At 42.5% G+C, this 24,155-nt stretch overlaps 1 protein-coding gene across 7 annotated transcripts in view; it reads right to left on the bottom strand.

Moving 5' to 3' along the window:
- Positions 1 to 150: 150 nt before the first annotated feature.
- tp63 (tumor protein p63) overlaps positions 151 to 24,155 on the bottom strand; it is a 34,779-nt gene continuing 10,774 nt past the window's right edge. Inside the window, exons 1-12 of one of the 7 annotated variants that reach the window (XM_071517638.1) lie at positions 21,582 to 21,748; positions 15,755 to 16,012; positions 7,923 to 8,109; positions 7,704 to 7,819; positions 6,668 to 6,777; positions 6,439 to 6,563; positions 6,129 to 6,211; positions 5,890 to 6,014; positions 2,543 to 2,688; positions 2,072 to 2,219; positions 1,787 to 1,880; positions 151 to 1,689 (exon numbers count right to left, since the gene is read on the bottom strand). In XM_071517638.1, coding sequence (XP_071373739.1) covers positions 1,393 to 1,689; positions 1,787 to 1,880; positions 2,072 to 2,219; positions 2,543 to 2,688; positions 5,890 to 6,014; positions 6,129 to 6,211; positions 6,439 to 6,563; positions 6,668 to 6,777; positions 7,704 to 7,819; positions 7,923 to 8,109; positions 15,755 to 16,012; positions 21,582 to 21,623 — 1,731 coding nt within the window. In that variant the 5' untranslated portion in view covers positions 21,624 to 21,748 and the 3' untranslated portion in view covers positions 151 to 1,392. Of the gene's footprint in view, positions 1,690 to 1,786; positions 1,881 to 2,071; positions 2,241 to 2,536; positions 2,689 to 5,889; positions 6,015 to 6,128; positions 6,212 to 6,426; positions 6,564 to 6,667; positions 6,778 to 7,703; positions 7,820 to 7,922; positions 8,110 to 15,754; positions 16,064 to 21,581; positions 21,749 to 24,155 lie in introns of those variants that run through there. The other 6 variants (XM_071517637.1, XM_071517636.1, XM_071517635.1 and 3 more) reach the window with 6 other exon arrangements.

Here is a 24,155-nt window from a genome sequence, read left to right on the forward strand (position 1 = left end):
GTAGCCACTAGTGATAGCAGTGTAGTTTCTACTCTTTTCAGCTCTATATCATTCTTGGCTACAAAAAGGCATAACTGGAATGACACCTTTGATAACGCTTTCTCCTCACACTTGAAATAACTTGAAACAAAAGAGTATTAACATGCAATACAGCAAGTATGGATATTTATTTTTGATTTATATCAAAATAGCCTAGGTACATTGCAACATATTTACAACACATTATACAAAAATATGGAACTGCAGATCTCTCTGCTTTTTAACAATGTACTACTTGGCAATGTGCTACTTGGAACAAAAACCTAACATTGACTATAGGCTAGTGAAGGGTACATATTTACTCCTTTCAATGAATACAAACATTGTTCTTGCTGATATAGCTACCAGGCAATATTCACATCAATATGTTTTTGTTCATGATGAAAATCAAGTATTTTCTTTAGGGAAACTTTCAGAAAATAACTATACAAATGTATATACATTTATATAATAAGTTTTGGCCAGCTATAAAATGAAACAAACCTTTACCAAAACAACGTGGTTCATGAATTAAAAAAAAAAAATACTTGTGCTAGGCATCCACTGCAACAGTAAAAGATGGCCCTCAAAATGCAATCACGACTTTGCACAGTGGTAAAACAAGCAAGCAATAAGAGAAGAGAACAGAAAGACAAAAGGACATCAGTCATGGTATCATTACCACTGCAAAACACTGGGTCAAGAGCATTATATATGGCTAAATCAAATCTGTCACTTGAACCTAAATACTTCAGAATCTGATACAAAAGAATGGTGATGCATTGGTCTCACAACAACAGACATAACAGTTAACAGAAGCTACAGCAGAAAAAAAAATTCACCCATCAATTGACATAACACTTCTGACAGGAAATTTTTGAAATGTTTACAATCAATGCTGGCTTCTGCCAGATATCAAAAACAGTGTACTTGACTAAATTGTACAACCCTAACTGTGGGTCACAAAGTCTATTAGAAATTAAAATACACCTTTGCTATGGCCCATAGCAGAAATAAGCCCTAATAAGCCCTATAACACAAGTTTCATTTCCAGTCATGCTTTAACATTGGAATGAATCATGAACACTTAACAAAAACTCAAAGCAAACTCTCGGCATTTCTTAAGTGCTCTCTCAAGAAATTTGAACATAGTAAAATGCACCTTTACTCAACACCATTTATTTCTCCTAGACAATCACGAGAAACAGAACACTAATGAAAATAAGTGCATTTCTATTTGAATATGTATTTTGCTCTCAACAATATTTGCGCTAAATACCAGGTTTTCAAAGGAAAAGTTCCAACAGTTGCTGTGAAATAGTGGATCGGGCCACAGGAACATGAAGAAGAAGAGACAGACTGTGGGCCACTGTCTTACTCCCCCTCCTCCTTGATGCGCTGCTGTTTGTTGCGGCGAGAATCTAGGTCGAAGGAGAAGTCGGACCACTCGTCGCGCGGCGGGAAGGAGATGGTCTGGCGCAGGGTGAAGCGCACCGCGTCAATGACACGCTCGCCCCGGGCCTCAGAGGAGCCCACGCTGACAGAGGAGGCCCCGCTGGTGGTGCGCAGTATGTGAGGAGGTGGGGAGAAATCCATGGTCTGTCGGTGCTCCATGATACCCTTCCAGATGAGGTGCTGGAACTCCACAGGGATCTTCAGCCTGGACAGATCCTAATAGTCATTACACAGGGTAGCGTTAGTTTTCGCAGGGGAGGCACTCTTCTCTCAAACCCCACATATGACTGGTGTTGGATTGGCAATGTCTCACCTCCATGTTATAGTTCTCAATCTGGTAGATGTTGGTTAGGCCTTGTGCTGTGAAGTAGTCCAAGCAGCCTGCGCAGCCCAGCCGTAGAAGAAAGCTGCGAGAGGGAATAGGGGAAATTAGTTTAAACGTTTAAGTACCAATCTGTTGTTCATTGTTTAAAAGTCCACATAGTACATTTTATAAAACATACTAATTTGAGGAAAACCTGAATCTAAATGCATTATTGACTTTCACAGTGAACTGTGAAAAGAAGATAAAGTATCCCATTGTGGTTTTGTCAGGTACCTGGAGATGCTGCTGTCCATTGGGTATGGAGGAGGGGGGGTACAATGGGAGGAAGGTACCATGGGTAGCTGGGGCTGCAGTGCATGTGTGGGGCTCAGTGAACTCATGTCAGCATTCATGGGGATGTGTGTGCCCATCATAGGAGTCACTAGAGAAACACAAGCAGCTACTGTGAGCATTCTGTACTTCTCAGGGGGGGTTACTCTCATCATGACAGATAATGCATCATAACAGGTCCTGCAGGCTCGCTAAGGAGGAAAGTCTCACAGGGATCACATTATTTTTTGAGAAGGAAGCTTCCTGTCAGGGGGCTGAGAGGTGCACAGGTCCCTCCTGCCTGCCCAGACACGCTGTCCTGATACATATACAATAAGCCCAGAGGGGATGGGTGGACGGGTGGTGGTGTGGGGGAGGGGGGAGGGGGTGCATGGCCTGAGATAGACAGGAGGAGAAACAAAGGGCCACACTTACTGTCAGTCAGGCCTCCAGACATGCTGGACGGGGTGAGTGTGTTACGCTGCTGGGGGTTGATGAGCTGGCTGACAGAGGGCAGCTTGTTGACTTTTCCATGAGTTGGAGAGCTGGAGCCAAAGGAGGGTTGAGACGGCATTGAAGTCCTGGGGCGGGAGAGAGGAGGTTACAGGCCATTACAATCATCGTTCCTCAGATGTCATCTTTAATGACAAAGGCCTGGTTTTTAGTCATAGTACCAACACCTCAATATTATCCTTTAATGGAAGAATGAACATCTTTAAGCAATAAACTGTAAACAAACACAAAAATGGCTTCATTTTTCGTGATAGAGGCAGTTGTAATGACTACACATAACTGATAATAGCGTAGCAGCATACTGTTGCATGAACAGTAGCTGATATTCATAGACCCATAAGAAATGTTTGCCTTTCTTTGTAAATATTGAACACATACAAACCCCCCCCCCCCCCAAGTGGTAATAAAATAGCATAATGGAAAAGGAAAAGGACAGAGTTCAAGCAGAAAGAAACATTTATTAGGTTCTGACAGACAAAAGTGCAGCAGCCACAAAAAAAATAACAAAATAATCTGTTTCAAACAGAATGGTCAGAGGCAAATGTTAATAGAATCCGCTCTGTTCACAGCAGGGTGTCCATTTGCAATTTCCTCCATTAAAAGACATTTTATTGAGAAAAAATAAAAATAGATCAAAAACAAACACACAAACTGTCCTGCAGTGACTTTATAAAACATGACCAGCATTAGCAAAGTTATCTCAATAATAAAGTCTCTTCCCCCCAAAATCCCGCAAGATAAGCTAAAATTTTGTAACGAGTCCAGCTCTAACGATGAAGCAAAGGCAAAACACTTTCACTTGAACAAGCTCAGTAAGTCAAGTAACAGAGAAAAACAAACACTAAAGCTTGGTTCCTGTCCAACTTCAGCCATAGTTAAAAGTGAAGAGGCCGATTGGGATGAAGTTACTTTACACAAACAACCTCTATGCAACACAAATGATACCGGCATAAACATAAACAGGGCTGACCTGAACAAAGTTGTACACTTTGCTATGGTGACTAAGAATGTCATCGCAATAGGCGACCCTACAAAATATCCTTTTTTATTGACACAAATTATGCATGCAAAAACAACATAGCCTAAATTATAATCTCTGAACTTAAAGGACTATTTTACTAGACCCAGCGGTCAAGACTGGATAAGCTTATCATATGCAAGGGATAGCTTTGTCCAGCATGTAAGGGTATAGCCTACAAGTCAGACTGAAATTGTCTACAGTTTGCACCATGGTGAGTGAAATGGAGAAGTTCTATTCCATGATCGTGTAGCAGCAACAGATCTTTGTTCATATAAAGAAATTGAGAGTTTCAGTAAAGGCACATCCTCAGTGCAGGATCCCAGTGACACAGGGAAGGCAGAAAGGGAGGAGAAGAAAAGAAAACAAAGATGAGGAAAGGAGACAAGGAGGAGGTCCATGTAACTGGGAGAGGAGGAGGAATGTGGGGCAGAAATTCAGGAGGAGCTGCAGCGTCGCCTCTGCTCTCCTGCAGGCTCCAGGAGCTGGCTACCAAGACGGGTTTTTATCAGACTGCAGGGAGGAACCAGAAAGAAGAGAGAGCAGAAATAAGGGCTCACTGAGGGAGAAGGAGAGAGTAGTGACCACAGAGAGGCCCAGAGGTTCATAAAAGTAGCTCAACACATGTTATTGGAAAAAAACAGTGATGAAGGAAAGATTAAAAGAACTTCACAAAGATTTTTTGGTGCGTGAGTGTTACTGGTGGAATTTAATCATTTCAGCCAGTGGTAACTCGCTTCAAATAATAAGCATTACTTATCACATAAATTGTTGTATAAATGTCAATGGAGCAGTGTCTCGTGTCCATGAGCTGCACTAATGTCAGTGTCCAGGAGATGGCACTATGTAACAACAGATAACCATTTCATCACATCATTGGAATGTGCAGAGTGGTATCGTCAAGGAAAAAACGGCCTGACACACTTGCTTGAAGTTGACAGAACCCTTTATTTAAAAGGCTGTGAGGGAAACATAGTAGGGGTTAAGAATACAGATGGGAGGTCATGAAGTTGGACAGAGAAGAGAGTGAAACAAGGCAGCATGCAAATGAATTTAGATATGAGGATCTCCTTGAGAATACACAAAGACGTGAGAAAAGTCTGTATGTTATTACCCAGTTAAGTGGGCTAAATGTACCAAATCCTACAGAGACAGCAATAGAAAAATTCTGACTATAATATTCAGAATTGAAAGATGTTCAATGACTCAACTGATGTAAAATGAATCTTGATTTAGTTAAAATATCATCATAAGGTCAATGTCTACTCCCTAGCATTATTTTTCACAAATATTTGAGGGCCTGATGGTAAGCAACAGGTAGCCTGCAACAAATCCAAATAAAGTTCAAAACAGCAAATGCAAGCATTATCTCACTGTGAGGCTGTCTGCCAGTCTCTTAATGGGAAACTATAACATAAGCAATAATTATCATAACAGGGCTGTCAAACTATCATTTACACCCATCTACCCTTTTCCATAGCTTATAGTGAATGGGCGTGGACAAGGCAAAGTGTGTGTGAACGTGTGTGTCTGAGACAGTTTTAATTATGCTCAAGCGAATAGATGAGACTAAGGCAGGGATTTTGTGACTGGTGCTGTTGTGCAAACCTGGCAAAGCACCCAAAGGCGTTACCATCAATCTTTGGAAGCTTCTCCTAAACAAAGCATAGCCAGGTACATTTGTCACGATTCATCAGGCTTGGCTCATATCCCATGAGAGAGGAGAAGGAAAAAAACAGCTCTACATGATGCAAGGTTCAGCCTCTAGGGCACAAGCATGGAGCAAATTCTAGATTAATGTTGTGAAACATGGGAGAATTTTATTTTATGTCTTGTCTTAGCCACAACAGCCTTTACTTGATAGTTGCCATGCAAGAGTGCTACAGTGGCAACAACATGTGGAATCAAGACCATCCATGCATGGCCACTGTCAATACAATATACCTGTCCAGCAACAAGTTAATCATGTTAAGTCACTCCACTCTATCCAAAACAACAAAAACAATCACATCTAAAAAGGACCGGTTAAGGGAGATTCTCTTTGCCCGACTGTCATCTTCATCAAGCAAGCAATGTAGAAAGAGTTAGAAAGATAGCACAGTTTGAGCAGGCAAAAGTTAAAAGAAGTCACAAGAAAACCGTTCCAATCAAATTTTGAGGGTTGACCTTGCTAGTAATGTAGACCCGTCTTTCATATTGTGGTTGACAACAAAGGAGCGCTACTGTGTCAGAAATCTAAACCGGTACTCACTGTTTCTGAAGGAGGTTCTGCTGCTGCTGTCTGTATGACTCAATAGTGTGCTGGGGCAGAAACTGCATGAGTTCCAGAGACTCTTTGATTTTTACCAAAATCTCATAAATTTCACGGCCTTTGATCTACAAGGGATAGAGGGAGACAGAGGTCAGTTAGCAGTAGAGACACACTCAATGGAAAATGTACTCAAGCAATTCCCTGAGGAACTCCCCCAAGAAACAGAGAGGGAACCTTACAGGCAAACAAAAAACCTCCTCATCTGTGGATCTTCTCTTCTTGATGGAGGACATCTGTATGCCGTGGGAAACCTGGCGGAAGGCTGGAAAGAGGATGGGGAAAGTGTTCAGTACCACTGTGCTAATGTGCAAAAGAGTTCGCCTAAGCAGGAGCAGGATGGAAAAGAAGCATGAAGAAGAAGAGTGTAGCAAGGTGTTTGGCGGCATGCAGTGTTCCAGTGTGTGTGTGTTAGTGAGTGCAGCGGTTGAGCACGTCAGATAAGACCAAAGCCCGTCCACCAGCCCCAGCACTACTTACGGCGCTTCGTACCGTCACTGCTCTTTGAGCCATCCGTTACGTGCTGCTTGCGGATGCTGTCCTCGTCTGCCTTCCGGTCTCGGCCCGGGCAAGCGCAGATCCTGGCCTCGAAGCAGCGGCGGCCTAATACCTGACCACTGGGAGGAAGACAGAGACACGGCAGAGCTGCGATCAGAAACAATTCACCGCTTCAGGGGATCGATGAGAGGCTACCACTGACGATGATGATGGGGTGTCTTACTCTCTGGTTTCCAGGGTGACGATGATGAGGATGGGGCGTCTGTTCATTCCGCCCACGCAGCTCGAGTTGCACATGAAGTTGTACAAAATTGTGGTAAATTCTGTGCCCACCTGAGAGAGGAGAAGGACATCAACATTTAGTGATAACACCAGATGGATATCAAAGTAAATTGATAGTCTAAGCTACGCTTTCAAGAAAGATGGTTGTGTTTTTTCACTTTTTGGCTCCATCATTCCATCTTTCCTCTTAAAATATCCAAAGGTTATTTTCAGATTGTATGGCTTTGCTTTTATCATTTTAGCCAAGGTCAATTCAATTCACTTATTTTGAACAGCCAGATGTTGCTGATATAGTTCATGAAAAGTGGAGTGTGTGAGTGGAGTGGCCTATATTTTATACTCAATTGCACAATAGCGTATTTTACCCACTTACAATAGGAAAGACCTATTTCCAGATTATTTGAATAGTATTGCTATTTCACTGGCTGGTGTATAGTGGAGAGTGACAGGACACATAGGAGAGAGAAACTATGGTCTGTATTGTGTCTGCACATTGATTCAGATGTGACTGCCTTTTCAAAGACGAATTACATCTTCAGATTGTAAAGAATACATGAACGAGGATTAAGTCAAATGAGACCCAATGATCAGCCATTGTTACATGACTTTGAATTATATATCTCATAACATGCTGTATGACTTACAAAACTGTGTAGGTGGGTCTGAAATAGAGAAATAGTAGTGAATAGTAGTAAATAGTAGCCATTTCCTTCTAAGGCCGGACAGAGATGAAGTTAGAATGTCATGGTGTGATCGTATTGAGGGGCTTTTGGGGACACCAGTTGCTGAGTGTCAGGATTGAGTTAAGGAGTGGGGGGGCAGCTGGATATGACAGGGATGGGAGGACAGCCAGGCTCAGAGTCTGTTAGGAGCCTGTCACCGCTGTATCTGTCAGAGTCAGGGTGAGGTGGTGAGGTGGTGATGTGGTGCTGACAGGGCAGGGAGAAGGACCTTCTCCGGCCTGATGGACAGCTCACCTGGGGGGGCTCATAGGGGACCAGGACGCTCTGACGGCCTGTGATGGAGTCCTCCACATACTGGGCGTGGCTGTTGCCCTCCACACGGATCAGATGGCTTGGAGGAGCTATCTGACCTGGAAGCAAGATTAGAGTAGATTAGAGTAGATAACAAACAATGATGACAGAGGTGAAACATGAGTTATCAGTTTTGTTCTTAAATTTAATCAAACTACTGACCGTCGTTGAACTCGCGGCTAAGCTCGTGGTTTGGGCAGCGTTTGACCACTTCTGTGACATGCTCGGCTTTCTTGTAGACAGGCATGGCCCTGATTACAGCACCCTGCGGCGGGTTGGTCAGGACTTTAATCTGAATGGGACAGGTCTTGGCAATCTGACAGTACAGCTTCTTCAGTTCTGTTGAGTACTGGAGAGGAGGAAAAGAACAGGGGGAAAAACCAAAAGATTACACAATGCATTTTATGAATGGATCTTTCAGTTCAGACAAATCAATAAAAGGCAATAACACTGACAAGGAAGTGTCGTTTCACGAAACAGACAAACCGTTTCGAGGCTTCAAAACAATGTTAGTCTAAATTTTTAAAAGGATGAACTGATCCCTACAACACCTGTTGCTTGGACTGTGCACTTCTGGTTTCCCCTGAAGCAGAAAGGGCAAGACTGTGATTACGACCTACTTAAATAATCACACACACACACACACACACACACACACACAGAAAGGAGTTGCTGCTAAGGGTGTGTATTGGGCAACCTCAATGCTGTCTCATGGAGAGCCTCTGGGACTTCCGAGGAGTGCCATAAAATGGACCCCTCCAGCTGCAATTAAACAGGGCCTGGCTTTCATCTTCAAGGGAGGAGCACTCTGCTAAAGCATCTGATGGCTACTGTCAGCCTCTGAAGACGCTGGCGAGCTCGTGTCTTTTCTTTCATACGAGCCGTGTAACGTTGAGTGCAGTTTTTATTGTGGGGCTGGATGAAAATGACTGACTCAGTTTTAGCCCTGACCACAAGAATGAAGCACTCATCACAGGAGTCACCGAAGATCCATCTACAATGTAATGGCTGCTCACACAATCTGGCTCGCATTCAAGTTTCTGAGTCAGGGGTGATTAATAATGGATGGATCTGGCTCCCTTGGCACTGTTAGCATGGATAACCAGAAAGCCATCAAAAAGAGTGAATTGTTTCTAATAGGCATAACCCAACTGTGTAAACAAACCATTCAAATCAATACTGTGTAACCAGAGGCTTAAATCCTCCCTGTGCAGAAGACGCGAGGAGAGGGGGGGCGGGCGGGGAGGGTGTGGGGAAAATTTTCCTGTCAGGTTCATTTCTGAGGGAAGAAAAGTGAACATTGTGAAAACGGCTCGGGGCTGTGTTCTAGAACAATGCCACATAAAATTCCATCTCTATTAAGTTTTGTTCCAAAGAAAGGAGCACATCCCAGTACCTGTCTGTGTTGACTTTTAATATTACACAAGCTTGGCACGGACATTTCCACTCCGCTCCCCAGGCACAACCTTTCCTTTCATCAGGACAAACTCCAAACACTGCCTTCTCCTTCTCTCTCTTTCCCAGATTCTCTCCCTCTCTCGCGAACTAAATGCGTTACTCCAGTGCATTTCCCTGGGAGTTGGGATCCACTAATAAAAGCGGGTTAATAATAACCCAAATTCTCAGCTATCCTCCTTTCCTCAAGTGACCTCATTATAAACTGTGCATGCACAGGATGAACTGATATCAGTATACTAGGGACACAACACTGCATGAATACCACTAATATGCAATGCTAGAGTGTTAGGGAATATTTAGTACAGGGGCATACACTAAGGTAATGAAAATAAAATCTGAGCACCGTTATGCACCAAGTGTTCTGACTTGCTGTTTGTGCTTAATACATTTCTCCCACATGAATGGCAGTTATATTGATATACATATGAGGACAGGTCCAGCTCTGGGACATGTATGTCAACACGATGATGGAACTGCTCCTTGCGTAAAATCAAAGCAGCTTTCCAAAAGGTCTTCTTTAAAAAAACACAAGATGAATGGTTGTAGTTGTCCCCTTGCTCCTAACCTGATACTCCCCGTACGCCTCTGTCAATCAGCTAAATGAGGTGGAGAAGCCAAGCAGTGAGAGAGCGGAGTGGGCGAAAGAGAAAGAGAGATTAAGAAGGAGAGAGAAAGAGAGAGGCCCTGTATAAAAGGGTCAGTATGTAGTGTTTTGAATAATTACAGGGTGCTGGTTTTGTTTAGCTGGGTGTGAAAACAGTACAACTGAGAGTATTGAAATAAAGTTAGAGAGGTTAAAGGCAGAAAACAAAAGTTTGTTTAGATTATATCCTACTGTCTTAAACTTCCATTGAATGCACCACACACATACACACACACACACACACACACACACACACACACACACACACACACCAGGGAACCATCCCAGCCCTCAAGCTACAAACTTCGAGCACACAAATATGTGCTGCTGGTGCTGTGTTTGCTCAGCAGTGAGAGCGGGAGCCGCTGCTGATTGCTGAAAGCAGCACATGGCTAAAGCTAACAGTGTTCAGGGTGGAGGGCAGCTAGTTGACTGATGGGATTCAGTGGCTCACACAGGGTGCGGTGCTCAGGTGTTAACATGTAATTATGAGCCTTTCATTGGTCACAATGTGAATTACACAGCCAGGGAACACACAGCACACAATACAGAGCTGCTTAATCACAATCATTTGAAAGAAAACTTTTAGGTGTTTGCAAGAAGCAGGTAGCGTGACACATTGTTCAACTGGATAGGAGAAAAAAATCAATGTTCTGTAAAGGCTATAAAGACCCATAAGCCGCTCCAGCTATTGCTCTGCAACACTGACTGACAAAAAAAAAAAAAATCAAAAAAAGTCTGCAGTTTGGAAGCAGGTATAATAATGAGAACATGTTCATATAATAATCTGATTGCATGCAACATAGAATTTATGTTTTGATGCTTGTACAGTGCTGCATGTGTGCAATTACTTTCTAACACATGAGACACTTCCAACACGCAAATACACACTTCCCGTGCAACGCAGGTTGAGGCAAGCCCACAGCTGTAGCGTTCTTTTCTCCCTGACAGGCGCTGCGGGCGCATGCAGAAGTCAAGTCCTGACAAACATCGGGCCTTAAACAAGCACTGTTTGGCGCCTCTGGTCTTGTCTTCTTCATACCTGACATGTCACATCATGCCTAAAGCTTCTCCCAAACCTGTTTAATTCAATAATAATGCAAAGCAGTTTTTTTCCTCTCTCTCTTTTCTCTGCAAGAGGTAAAACACCTGCTTCTTAAGTTAAAATAATAGGGGACAATATAGGGTAAAATGGACTATCAACATATTTATTAAGTATGAGAGAATCTTCAAATTTTTCCACACCTCCTGCTAAAAAATGAATGTTATGCCGCAGTCATCGGCACCAGTGTTGTCCCAGTCCAGGTGATGACACCTGTCCTAAGGCAAATTTGTACAATCACATGTGGCATCATGTTTATGTAGCTAGTACTGAAAGAGCAAGAAATGCATCTGTCACCCCTGGGATTAGCCAATCACATACATGTCTTCACCAGTGCTCTAAATCACTAGAACTACAACCGAGTTCATGGCAACTGAAACTGAAAATGAAAGCCCACATTTACTGTTCGGCCCAAATAAAGTGTAGCTTTTCATTGTCTTGAACAGATGGGAAGAGTTCTTGAGGAAAAGTAAATTAATAATTAATGCATTATTGTCTGATTCTGGTTGAGTCTATCTGCCGATGAAGAGAAAGAGGACAGGCTTTGTGTAAATTACGCCCGTTTTTCCCTCATCTTGGCTCAAATGCCAAGAAGTTATGTTAGTTAAGTAGCACCAAACTGTCCTTTCACAAAAATCAGTCTCTTGCTTTTTCTATCACTCAAAAATTAATTTCCCACAGCTGTGTTTGGTCTACTTATCACTCAACTAAAAGGAGTATTAAAACAACAAACATGTTTGTATTATTCAAAAGTTCAGTCTTCTCACAACAGTGACTTTTTTTTGTGTTGAGAGCTCCCACAATTTACTGGGATTTGGTAAGAGTTGATCCAAGAAATGCCGATCGTCTCATGGTGACAGACTAATGTCTTCTGTTGTATTTATACAACTACTGCGTTTTCCTGTTTTCTGTTGCCGTCTATCACACTGTAGGAGGCTGTAATACTGTTTTGTTAGGGGTAAAAAAGAAGCTCATAATGAAAACTGTCAGAGAATGGGCTTTTCCAGACCGATTATTGAGAAATCATGCCCATATCATAAAAACCTTTTCAACTCTGCCTTTTTAAAAATCTCCCCTCTAGTTTTTTTTCCCATCTGTAGGTTTTAGGGCTTGTGTGTCTGCAATAGGCGAGTCACGACAAGCTTCTTGACACAAACAAGTCTCAGCCCCATCTCGTGAGGCGTGGGACGGGCCCGCAGATGTTCCAGGGGCAAGCTGTGTCTTGCTGCCTTTCGCTGGAACACTCTTCTCTTTGAGCATTCAAGGGCTCTCCTCCTCCTCCGGCGCAATGTGAGATGCAGCCATCGAGCTTAACTCTCTCAAAAAGACAGAGCCCACTCCAAGAGCACAGGGTTCAGGAAAGAGGCACACAGTATTTACACAAGTATTATCTACAGGCCCTCAATCCATTACTGTAATCCCCCCTAGCTCTACAGAGTCCCAGTGATAGCCCAAACCATGACATTCCTCTCTTTTGAGCACTACGTGGTGGCAGTTAATACACAAGGCAAACACAACCTCTCTTTAGCCTCACAATAGTAGCATCAGTAGCCAACAATAGCTGTCGCATTTGCGACACTCCATCAATTTGGTAAAGCGAAGAAGAAAAAACACCTCTAACCCACGTAGACATTATTCATTTGACCTAGCCGTATGTTTTTGTCTAACTAAATGACAAAAGGGTGGGATACTGCGGCCGACTGCAAAGAGCAGCAAACAGAAGACGGTGTGGGAGCAATTCTGGGAAATGTTGACGCGTTGCACCTCTGTGTGTGTCACAGTCATCCTAGACAGGAAGAGGTTAAGGTGTGGGTTAGGGATTAGGTGTGTCTCCATAAGAACAGTCATCAAAAAGCACAGTACACAGTCCACTAAGTCCCATGGAAGATCCCACAGGCCTTCAAAAGGGGGCATTAGCAGATCTTTGCATGGAGTAAAGCTGTGGTGGTGACATCTTCGGTGGCTCTTTGCCATCAGTCCATCAGTCCAGCGGTTGAGCTATTCGGTTGAGATTATGGGAGCTTTGCAAAAGATCTCCTGAGATCAGATGGAGGAGCCTCCGTCAGATGGAAGCCAACACTGTAATCACAATTCTCTCGAATTAGGGTGACTGCTGCGGAGACCACAGCGAAAAGGACTCTCTCTACGAGCCATTATGGAAAATCATCAGCATAACAAGCATCACAAAATGATTGAATTGAGTGATACAAAATTATGACAAATTCGCTTTGATAGAAATAAGTGACTGCATCTTGCAGTTATGTAACTGGTAATTACTGGTTGATGCACTGAAATTTAGCCTGGGCATTAAATGAGAAAATCAACCCTGTTATAGTATTAATAAGTTATCCCAATGTTCTTAGATTAATCAATATTTGTGAATATGAGCAACTGCAAACCAAAACTAGAAACCAGGCTCTAAACCGTGATGTCATCAACAGACACTTTCAGGGTCAACTTTCATACTCAGATAAACTTAATTTCGTGCTATCTCCTCTGAATCAGTAATACTCCCATATTCCAGGAAAATGTCTTTACATGAGTAATAGTGTCCACAAGGTTTGGAGCAGTTCCATAAACTGTCTTGATGTATCAGTTAACAGATATAGTTTCGTCTCTCTTATATAAAACAAAAATCTATCATTAGTTGTCCAAGGCCATTGGAACAATATACAGTATGTGTATTCCTTTTGATCACACTGATACCTGACTGCAAAAACACACAATTTACGTACGATTTCTTCCACTTTGTTTGCTTTGCTTTCAGCTGTAGGATTCAACTTTGAAAAATATGAAGCAATATTTAGTTTGGGCTTTATGGGAAGATATTTGTTTTACTCTGTACAACAATAATAAGGAAAATAGAGATCCATTACTTTTCCGCATGAAGTCAGACCAATCTAACCAGTCTTGCATCATGTGTTATGACTGTGGGACACACTGGTCTGTTACACTACATGTGTCTGTGATGGGATGTGTCCTGAACCAGAGAGCAGCTCAGGCTCTGGGGCGTGCCTCGCACAACCCACACTCTTACCTGCACACAATTGCACATCAGACAGACACTTTTGTTTTTGCACTGTGAAAATGAGAGGGATGAGCAAGACAGTGTGGGAATTGGGTAAATGTCACAATCCCACACTCGGCGTGGCCAAGGAACGAGGTGAGATCGCCCAATACTCGCCGAGTTCAGCCTGTTTACTCAGAGGCACACTGCATTAACGCTGAACTTTATGCAGTAAGCTCACAGGTTTTTCAACAATGCCTCCTGCCAAATTTGAGATTGATGACTTATGTGGATTGTAATAGTCAAATATCAATCCCAAACCTCTGATGTAGCAAATGTGAGACAGGTCTAGCCAGACAACTTTTTAATGAATATATTGATTCCATTAATGATATTTGGAGATAATTTGTAACTGGTAATTTATTGCAATGCATGTCCCATCATGGAACTTCATCATCACATGTAAATGGACAACAACTCCATCTGGAGGTGACATCTATGCCACCAATCAGCTTTGGTGTCCGCTAGGGTGCGCTTACTTTGATTCGTCGTTAATACACTGAAGCACGGTTCTGCGGGTCTGTAGCATAGCGTCTGCCCAGAGCACTGCAGCGGAGACACATAAACAAACCAAGCAGGTGGGGCTCTGATGCAACAGCTGTCCTTTAGCCCTGTCATCCATAATGACAGAGCAAGAGGAGCTGGTTGTGTAGGTTTACTGAGCCATCACATGGTGACATCTATCTGCACGGGGAATTACCACACCTGGACCAACTGTTGAGCCTGTTTACCTCTGTGATCAACAAAATCACCCAACTCTGCCCAAGTTGCGTCCAAGTGACCTGCGCATGGTCATTTACAACTAGGTGTAGGTGTATTTGAGCAGGATATAAGAGTATTCACGAGTAGATGCTTTTGATTTGTAACCTTTGCCATTGTTCAGAGGAGATATAATGTCATCCAGGATTCAAATACTACATCTATAAGATTTATAAGACTTTGGCTCAGTGTGAAGGCAAAGAATGTCTCTCATAATCGAAGCTTATGTAGATCATGCTCTAAAAGTTTTTTCTTCCTTCAGCAAGTGAAGTGTAATGTCTGAGTCTTGAAGAGAAATGCCTGGGGTTTTTGTCATGATTTGAAGCTTCACATCTCAAGTGACATTCTTCTTTGCCAGATGTAGTTGTGCAACTGAGGACTTTCATATAGTGTGCACCTAAATCTGCCTGGAGCACAGATTGTGAAGATAAAGATTTCATGGTTATCAGACATATCTCCTTCACCTTTACTCTGGCAAATTATTGCCTCATATGATGACCTGTTATGATGACATCTATCATATAAATGTGTCTCTGTGGGACAGTATTTATTACATGAACAATATATGCAGAGGCACATATACTCACTCAGAAAACCTATTTGAAATGTGTCTAGCCAATTCTCAATGAAAAGCTATGGAACAAGCCCTGTGTCAAATAGTATTTGCACATAATTTTAATGCCAGATGTTTGGGGTTTAGAGCACAGGACAGCACAGGACAAAAGCACAAGTGGCCTATTTGAAGGTCAATTTATTAAACTTTTCTGTGATTGACCTCACACTGTCTGTCCTAAAGCAGTCCTAATTGTGGTAAAGCAGTAAACATTACCCATCTGGTACTGCAACTAAATTTTTTGCATTGCTATTCAAATGCTATTTTACCCAGAGCTGGAATCAATACAAGTACTTAAAGCATGTTGCATAGAAGAAGTAAAACAAAGCATGACTGAATCAATGTGTCTTACCGTCCAGGTGGCAGACTTTGCTGTGCTGGACTGCTGGAAGGACACATCAAAGGTGTGCGGCCCGGCATAGTCTGTGTTGGATGGGATGGCCGGTGAGGGAGAAAGGGCATCAAAGGTAGAGCTGGGCTGGGCGTAGGGTGACGGGGCGGTCACGTTGTTCTGTGCATGGTCGTTGTTGTAGGGACTGGTAGAGGTGGAACTTCCATTTTGGATGTTCTGGTCCATGCTGTTCAGGAGCCCCAGGTTTGTATACTGTGACTGCAGACAAAATGGAGGGGATGGGGGGCGAGGGGAGCAACAAAGGAATGTCTTGACTCATTACAAGGGAATGTCACGGTGCTGCAATCTGACAACATAGAGATAATTTAAAATGAAAGACAGGAGTTGATGAATTTTACTCATGCAGATACAGTGAACAGTTATATTAAACTTAGATATTTAAGGACATAGAGCATTAGTCGGTCAGCCGTTGGGTTCATAAAAGTATACAAATCTGACAAAGAAGCTGGTCTACATTTGCATCAGTACTTTGGTTAGACATTTTAAAGCTGACCAGGTTTTCAGAGCAACTGTGGACATTTTCAGAAGATGAAAATGAGTCTGAGTAAATAAACACTTTCGCTGATTCAACAGTAAAAACAAAACAAACACATGCTGTGTTTGTTATCACAGTAGCTAGATAGATTTATCTATCAGCAAAAGGTGCTGGAGACTTCAATTATACCTTGATATAGTCGCTAAATTACTTAATGAGCTAGCTTCATAGATGCACTTGTTAGTTAAATGATCTATCAGGCAGCGTCTTGTTAAGTTAAAGGAAATAATACTTTAAGTAAAATTTTTCAAGTTTCAAGTTAATAGTTACTGCCATGAACTGTGCTGTGTAAAGTATCTATATACCTATGTTAATTGTAGTGTGGTTTAAAGTTCAGTTAAAAACAACTAATCATAGCTAAATATATACTGTATATCAAATGTAGATGAAAGGTAGTTTAGGCCAACATCACTTGAAGAAAACATGCTAGAGGAAGTGGAGATCTTGTTTCAAAAAAAGAAAAAAAAAAAAAAAGAAAAAATGATCCACAGTTAAGCAGAGTAACAGCTTCTGTGTTTACTGGTGTTGTGTTTACGGTCGAACCCGGCATGTCAACCCTCCTGAGATCAGATCACTGACTCACTGAGCTGAATTTCAATGCATTTGGAAACCAGCTTTTCCAGCAGGTAGAAATTAAAATATGAGATTCTCTAATTAATTATCAGCCTAGCCCTGTTTTGTTTCTGGATCAAAATCAAACTACAAAAACGCAACTGCATTACCTTAGCCTACCACTTCCCTCTTCCACAACCAAAAGTATTCAGACAGGAGGAATGGAATTAAAATGTCTGCCTTTAAACAGGATGGAGAATACGCTTGGGCCGCAGCCAGCCCCTTCCTGCTTGCTCCGCTTGCCATTCACTCCATTCCATTCCATTTATAAATGGCACATTCCTGGACGAGGTGCCATGGCTCTCGCTCTTTAGACGGCCATTAATCTCTCCAGGGCCTCTTGTTTATTTCAGGCACGGCTGACCACAGCTGTCCGCCTCACACCCAGTGCACTGCCAGGTGTTACTTGTGTGCCAGGTGACCAACAAAAACATACAGGAGGCAGGTTATATCTCTATTACTCCAGTTAGTAAAATGTGAAACACTAATGCTGCTTCATTACATATATACCCACATAGACACACACAGTCACACACACAGTGACACACACACACACACACCTGAGCACCTGAGAGAGGTCATTCAAGTCAACCTCAGCATACTTCTGCAGCAGCGCCACAGGCTAGCCAGCACTTGGATGAGGGTCAGTGTGTGTGCGGCACAAGTCTGCTTAACCCCCCGGAAACAATGACACCAGAGCTTATAGGAGCTTGTCTGGAGAACAATATGCTGGGCATGCAGGTGTTAGGAGACAAGTGTTTTGTGAATGGGGCGCGCACACACACACACACACACAGACACATACACACACACACACACACACACAGAAAGAAAACTCCACTCTGGTGGAGACCCTCTAGCCTTTAGCAGGGAGAGGCTTTCCCAAACACACGCTCCCTCACAATGGGGTAATTGCATACAAGAATAATAGAGGTTTAAACTGAATGGGCTGTAGAGTTGCCCTGTGCATCTGATCTCAGAGCAGAGAGAATGGCTATAGTCCTAACTGTTCACACTGAAATCACAGAAACTGATCAGTCACTCAAGGATTTTGTTTTTTTAACAAGGCCAACAAATATTATGATCAGAGCCTTGTTTTCCAGTAATTATACAAGGAAATGGGGGAAAAATTGTCCCTGTTTTAAGAAAAACAACAATGTGACACAATTTCCTGTTAAGAGAATATTTCCCGTATGTGGTGAGTCAGAGGCAGTGATATCAGTCTGATTTTCTTGGATTGTGGCGCAAGATATTCCCTACTGCCTTCCACTGCAGTTGCACCGATGCCTCTCAGCCAATCACAGAGGACACAGCCTCTCCCACTACCTGATGTTGGCAGCTGCGAAGGTGGACGCGACAGGCAATAATTATCAATGTCAAATTATTATTCTAATGAAAAGGCCGACGCTGGCCAGGGACACAAATCATAGATGAAAGCATGAAGGGGAAAAAAAAAAACACAGAATGCCTGACATAAAATACGGATCATTAATGCAAGGCCTAAGATGACGCTTTTCAAGGTCCAAATGAATACAGAGATCAAAGATGAGGAATGAGGAGATAAAGAGGTAATAACCAGATACTGGGGCCCAGCAGTGAAATCTCACCTAAAACTCATCATGTTTGAATGTTTAATTGACTGGAAGCTGGCTATCCGCTTTTAAAAAGGTTGTACAAGGGAGATTCAGGCTTTCTCACAGTTTCCTCTAATCAGATCTTATTCCACTATAATATAGCAGCCATTTAATAACCACTTTAGCTGCTCTTAAAAATTCCTTCTGTTTATAGCCGACTCTGTGCTTAGGCCTTTGGGACGTCAAGCCGCTAAGCAGAACCACAGTAAATCAACAGCCTTGACATCCTCGACAGCCTTTAATAAAGTTTTTGAAAGGTTGTGCAGTCTGTTCGAGGCCTTCGAGCATTTCTTTGTCTGAGACATTTGCTGGGGTAAGCATTTCAGGCCAATAGGAAAAGGAGACTGTTGACCTTCAGAGTGATAGCCTGTTGATTCCAATGTAGGAATCTGAATTATGCCGAGCGCATATCACAGATATTTCAAATACAAACAGCAGCCCTAATTTAAAAGTTATTATTAATGCCACCATCGTGGCATTTGGTAAGGCGTATTGACACATTTAAAATTCTTTCTGGGCTGTCTTGCATTTATTGCCAGGCCAGTGACCAAATAAATGCATTCTAAACTATCATGTCTTACTCTGGACATCTCTTATTTATAGGGTCCACAAATATTATTAAACTATGGCTGACTAAATCTTAATCTAGAACACCGCAACAGAAGAAATAGCTGAAAAATATATCTAAACACAGAATATACCAGCTATCCTATTCCTGTTGCCCATGTTAGTTGGTCACAAAAGTGTGAGCATTGATCAAGCCAGAACTTTGAACTGCCAATAGATGACAGGAACCAGAGCAGACCTGGCCTGAGGGGGGAATAGCTGCCATTCCAGGCTCTCTGGTGACCTGCTCCAGTACCTTGGGCCGGCATATAAGAGCGTCTAGGGGACTGTGATGAGTGACCACAGGGGAGGGGGGCCATTAAAAGCTCTACTGGGGTGGGGTTGGGCGGGGGTCTATCTACACCTCATACCTGCTGGGGTGGGCAGAGCAGGTGATTGTATCTGCATCAACACACCATTAAAGCAATTACGTTCCCGGACTAAACAGCAGCGCCTGGCCAGCCACATTCTAATGGCTGCGGCGGCTCCCAGGAGGCTGGGGGAAGGGGAACCCGATACCTCCGACACTGGAGGGACGGAGGTGGACACCACTTAAAGACCCCCCGCTCAACAACTTAAAAGACAGTGACCTGACACACCTGCTATCCGCAACCTGCAATCTGACAATCTGCCGCAGTTCTTTTGGTCGACATTATGTTTGGATGCAGGATTTGGTTTGTAAAAACATCACAAAGAAGAAAACTCTTGCAGGAGACAACAGTATTCCCATGAAAGCAGACACAAAGCATAACTGGGACCCAATGTACAGAACAGACAAGTATACATATCTGTATACAAAAGTAGGCAACAGCTGACTTTCAGTGACCAACCAACAACAACATTTTTTCTTCTCAAATAAGCCTGACTGGATCAATTGTTTTGCCTGAACTAGCACCATTAAGGTGGTTTGAAGGATTGCATTGATGCAGAACCAGCAAACAGCAAAAAAGCTGGCAAATAGCTTAAATGGGAATTGGTAACCTTTTGTCTTTTATGAACAGAAAAAAAGCGCTGCCATTTTGTAAAATTTCTGGAGGGAAAATAACTGCAGTACAAACCCTTTTTTCATGTTTAATTCACTTTAAAAAATGTATCCCTAATGTGTTCACCATCCAGCTCTGAGACGCTCGTTCTCTTATTTGCAAACACAGATCCATCAATCACGACGTTTGTACTTTCAATGTGGGAATGTTTGGAGATCTGAGATTTTTTCCAAACTGAGTAACGCACACTTCAGTGGCACATTCAGGCCTAAAAAACTTTGCACGGTGTATTGTTAGTTCAGGAAAACCCATACAGGTGCAATATAGAACCTTTTTTATTGTAGGGGTCAGCGATCTTATGGCTTCTAAGTTGACTCTCTAAATTTTAATTCCTAAGTCGTACCTATATTTTTGGAGGTGCCGTTATTTTATGTTTTCATTTTCATGGCTCTGGATTTGAATCCAAGAATGTCTGGACATTTCTACGATGCATTTAAACAACTGAGCCACACAGAATGTCTTTCTTACACAGAGCAACAATGGTAGTGTACTCAGTCTAATGATGGCTGATGATTTAAATAACTTATCAAACAATGTATTTTCCTAATTGGCTTTTGATGAGAGATTACGAGCCACAAGATGAGAGGTTCAGTGAGGTTCAATGAACACCTCTTATTTTCTCTGACTGAATCATCCGAATCTCTGAATCAGAGACAAAAATGAGAATATGCTGTTTTTTTTCCATCCTCTATACCTCTGAGCTTTCTTTTCCTAGAAGGGTTCCTGACAGAGAGCCATAACCCTTCACAAAATAAAAGGCCTTTTGGAACTGCTATTTTCTAATGTGTAGGCCCTATACAACAACAACAATACTCAAAGAAAATCACAGCAGGCACCAAAATCCATGCCAAGACAGACAGCGGCCATTTCACAAAACGGAACTATTCAAGAGATACTCCAGGTGTTTACATTCCCCTGCTCTCTGGACTCACACACACACACACATACTGTCACTGAGTCGAAACGCAAACATAGAGGAGCTCATTGCAAATCTTATGTGCGTCAAGTCTTTTTCTATGGCAAGTGTTACAAAAAAAATATCTAGCTATTCTTAATTTCTCCTTCATTTATTCATATAATATATTCTTCAAAGGATACATTAACGTGTAAAGAAATGCCTGGGTCACATACAAAAAGTGTCTAGCAACAAATACAAAGAGTTTTATCAAAGACTTAAAACTTAAGTGGCCAAAAATACAGCTATCTGTCTTGTTCAAGGCCTGTTATTACTGCCATTCTACTTGGTACTTCATTTGTCCCACGGAGCACTAGGGAACCAACCAAGGGAATGGGCGCGATGCTTGATGCCCCATTGAGAGTTTCTCCACTGGTCTTACCTCGTTGTATGAAGTGGCAGTCCCGGTCTCCAGGTACAACATGTTGGCGCTGAGGTTGAGCAGGGCTGCTGCCGTTTGCTCCACTGGCTCCAGGATTCCACAACTCTTTTCCCTCACTCTAAAGAGTGATGTGGACTACAGATGCAAAGTGGACAAGCAGAAGCTTCTATAGGATTCTATGGGAATGTCATATATACCGGGGAAGAGAGGGGGAGGGGTCTGAAGAACTACCTGTGCAACACCTGAGTCCACACCCATCTGCTGAAGAAGCACCGTCTCCTTAGCCTATCCTTTGAAGCTCTGCAGGACTCCTCAGAGGCGTAGTGGCTGTGTACAACTAGAGCAGCGAATTACTGAATCACCTAGCTAGTGCTGCTTAATACAGACTTAAACAAAAATTATAAATGCATTCATCATGTGCTTGCATTTTACTTTTTTGCATTTTACCAGTATTCTTCCCCAACAGCGCAAAATATGATAAATCGGGCAAAGTAACAACAGAAAAAGAAATTAGAAACATAATCTTGCACCCATGAGCATTTCAATCTTAATGACCTTGCTATCTTATTTCATTTCCACCCTTAAGATGCAACTTCATTTAAGCTATTTTAAGACACGGAATGTATCCCTTTTTAACAAATGGGTAGATGATATCACAATATTTCCCCAGAATGGAGCAAGAAAATTAATATCAATGGGAATTACAGTAAAAAGGGTAAAGAAAAGATAATAAATGAATGCAGGGTAAAATCCAGAGAAAAAGCCAATGGGCCAGCAAGCCCCAAAGTGAGAACTCTGACGTTGTTACCCAGACTATCAACTATACCAAGCTAGTTTGCATAAGAATTGCCCTCCCCCTGCATCCCCAAAGCATTCCCACTGCAGAGGCCCCAAGAAACACAATGTGACTCCTGTAGATTGCGTGTATCTATCAGAGATGACTGGTGTAGATCTGTTTTGGAAACAATGCATTCTGTCTCAGATACTGCAGTGGTGCTTGCACTGACCATCTGGCTCTCTAGTAATGTTGCAGTTAGTTCCAATAAAGAAATGTGCTCATGAATGAAAGAACAAAATATCTTGGCTGAACAGACTTATGTCTCCATATCTGAAGTGGGAAACAGAATCGGCTAGATTTAGACCCAGTGGATTTGATGTTGAAAAGCATTCATTTACAACTATTGAGACCTAGTGGATGGCAATATGTTATACACTGCTGTGACATGAACCATTTTATTCCCCTAATCCTCAGAGACCTATCCACAATACAAGCAATAAAATCTAGGTAGGTTTGTTCTTTTATCTTTAAGTATAAGCAGAATACAGAGATCAGAATTGTTAGTGATCTAAGTGGAGAAATGGCTCGGCGGAGCATTGTTGCAGATGTAAACGTGAGTGGATAGTGTTATTAGGAGTGGCAGACGACAAGGGAGGAGATTGGTCAATAGAGTAGGAGTAAATTCTATTCCTAGAGAGCCAGGGGCTAAAACTCTTGCCCTATGGTCCAAATGATTTGAAAGCTGTTACTAAACTAAGCACATCTATGACCTGAAGTCAATGTCTCCAATCAGCGGCCACACCCTGCTCAGGCCCCGGGGCTACGGGCCCACAGGTCAGCCTGGCCACAAAAGCAAAGCAACACTTTAAAGAGCCCAATCTAACGGCCTCCCAGGGTTCCAGGCCTCAATGAAGACCTAGCCTAACCTTTTGAAGGTGATAATTAGTTTAGCTAAACAAACTTCTAATTATGTTAAAACAACATTGTCAGCTGTGTTGAAAAGAGGTTAGGGCACTCATTGTTATGGTGGAGCCCTACAGTATTAAAGTATATGGCAGCAGTATTCAAACAAGGATCACTAAGGACAGGCTATATTTTGGACTAAAACTATGTATCCTTCCTACGTGTGTTGAATCTAGTTACAATTGTACCTCATAACTACTGACTTGGTTCCAAAATATACTGAGGAAACCAACTAAGGCTCATTCTCAGTGTGTTTAGTGTGCAGTGTATCTGTCCTGGCAGACAGACTGGCTTTATGATTGCCTTCTGCCTCACAAGATAATCAGATCTTGCTGCGATATAAATTAAGAATGAAAATGAAAATGAATAGGATAAACACTGCAACCGCAGCTCTGGCTGCCACAAACTATAGTGGGCCTGTAAATCAACAGCAGTTCTAACCCGACACTTGTTTGCAGCATAAAGTCATACACTGGCCGCGGTGTTAGCTTAAGGCTGTGGATCATGAAAACCAGTCCAGTGAACATACTGCCAAACAATTATAAGCTATATACTCAAGAGAGCATGGTCACATCGCAGTTTCCATTAATTGCACCATTAACTCAAAAGCTAGAGCTGTGTGGACCTCAGGAGAGAGCCGGCCAGGCAGCAGCTAAAGATCTGCAGATCTAGGGGCTCAGACAAAAGAGGCTTTGCTCAGTTTTTTCCCTGTTCCGTAAGTCAGCTAGATTAGTTCAGTATCAAGTGTCAGGCTCCTATGGGCACAGACACCTGCCCTGAAAACAGTGCAAGCTCCCATCCACACTGACGGATGCAAGCAGTCACTGGAGAGA

The sequence above is a fragment of the Centroberyx affinis genome, unplaced genomic scaffold, assembly GCF_046629955.1.
Source record: "Centroberyx affinis isolate AG114_WGS23_722 - 3 ecotype Tasmania unplaced genomic scaffold, CSIRO-AGI_Caff_v1 ptg000503l_1, whole genome shotgun sequence".
Classification (NCBI taxonomy): domain Eukaryota; kingdom Metazoa; phylum Chordata; class Actinopteri; order Beryciformes; family Berycidae; genus Centroberyx; species Centroberyx affinis.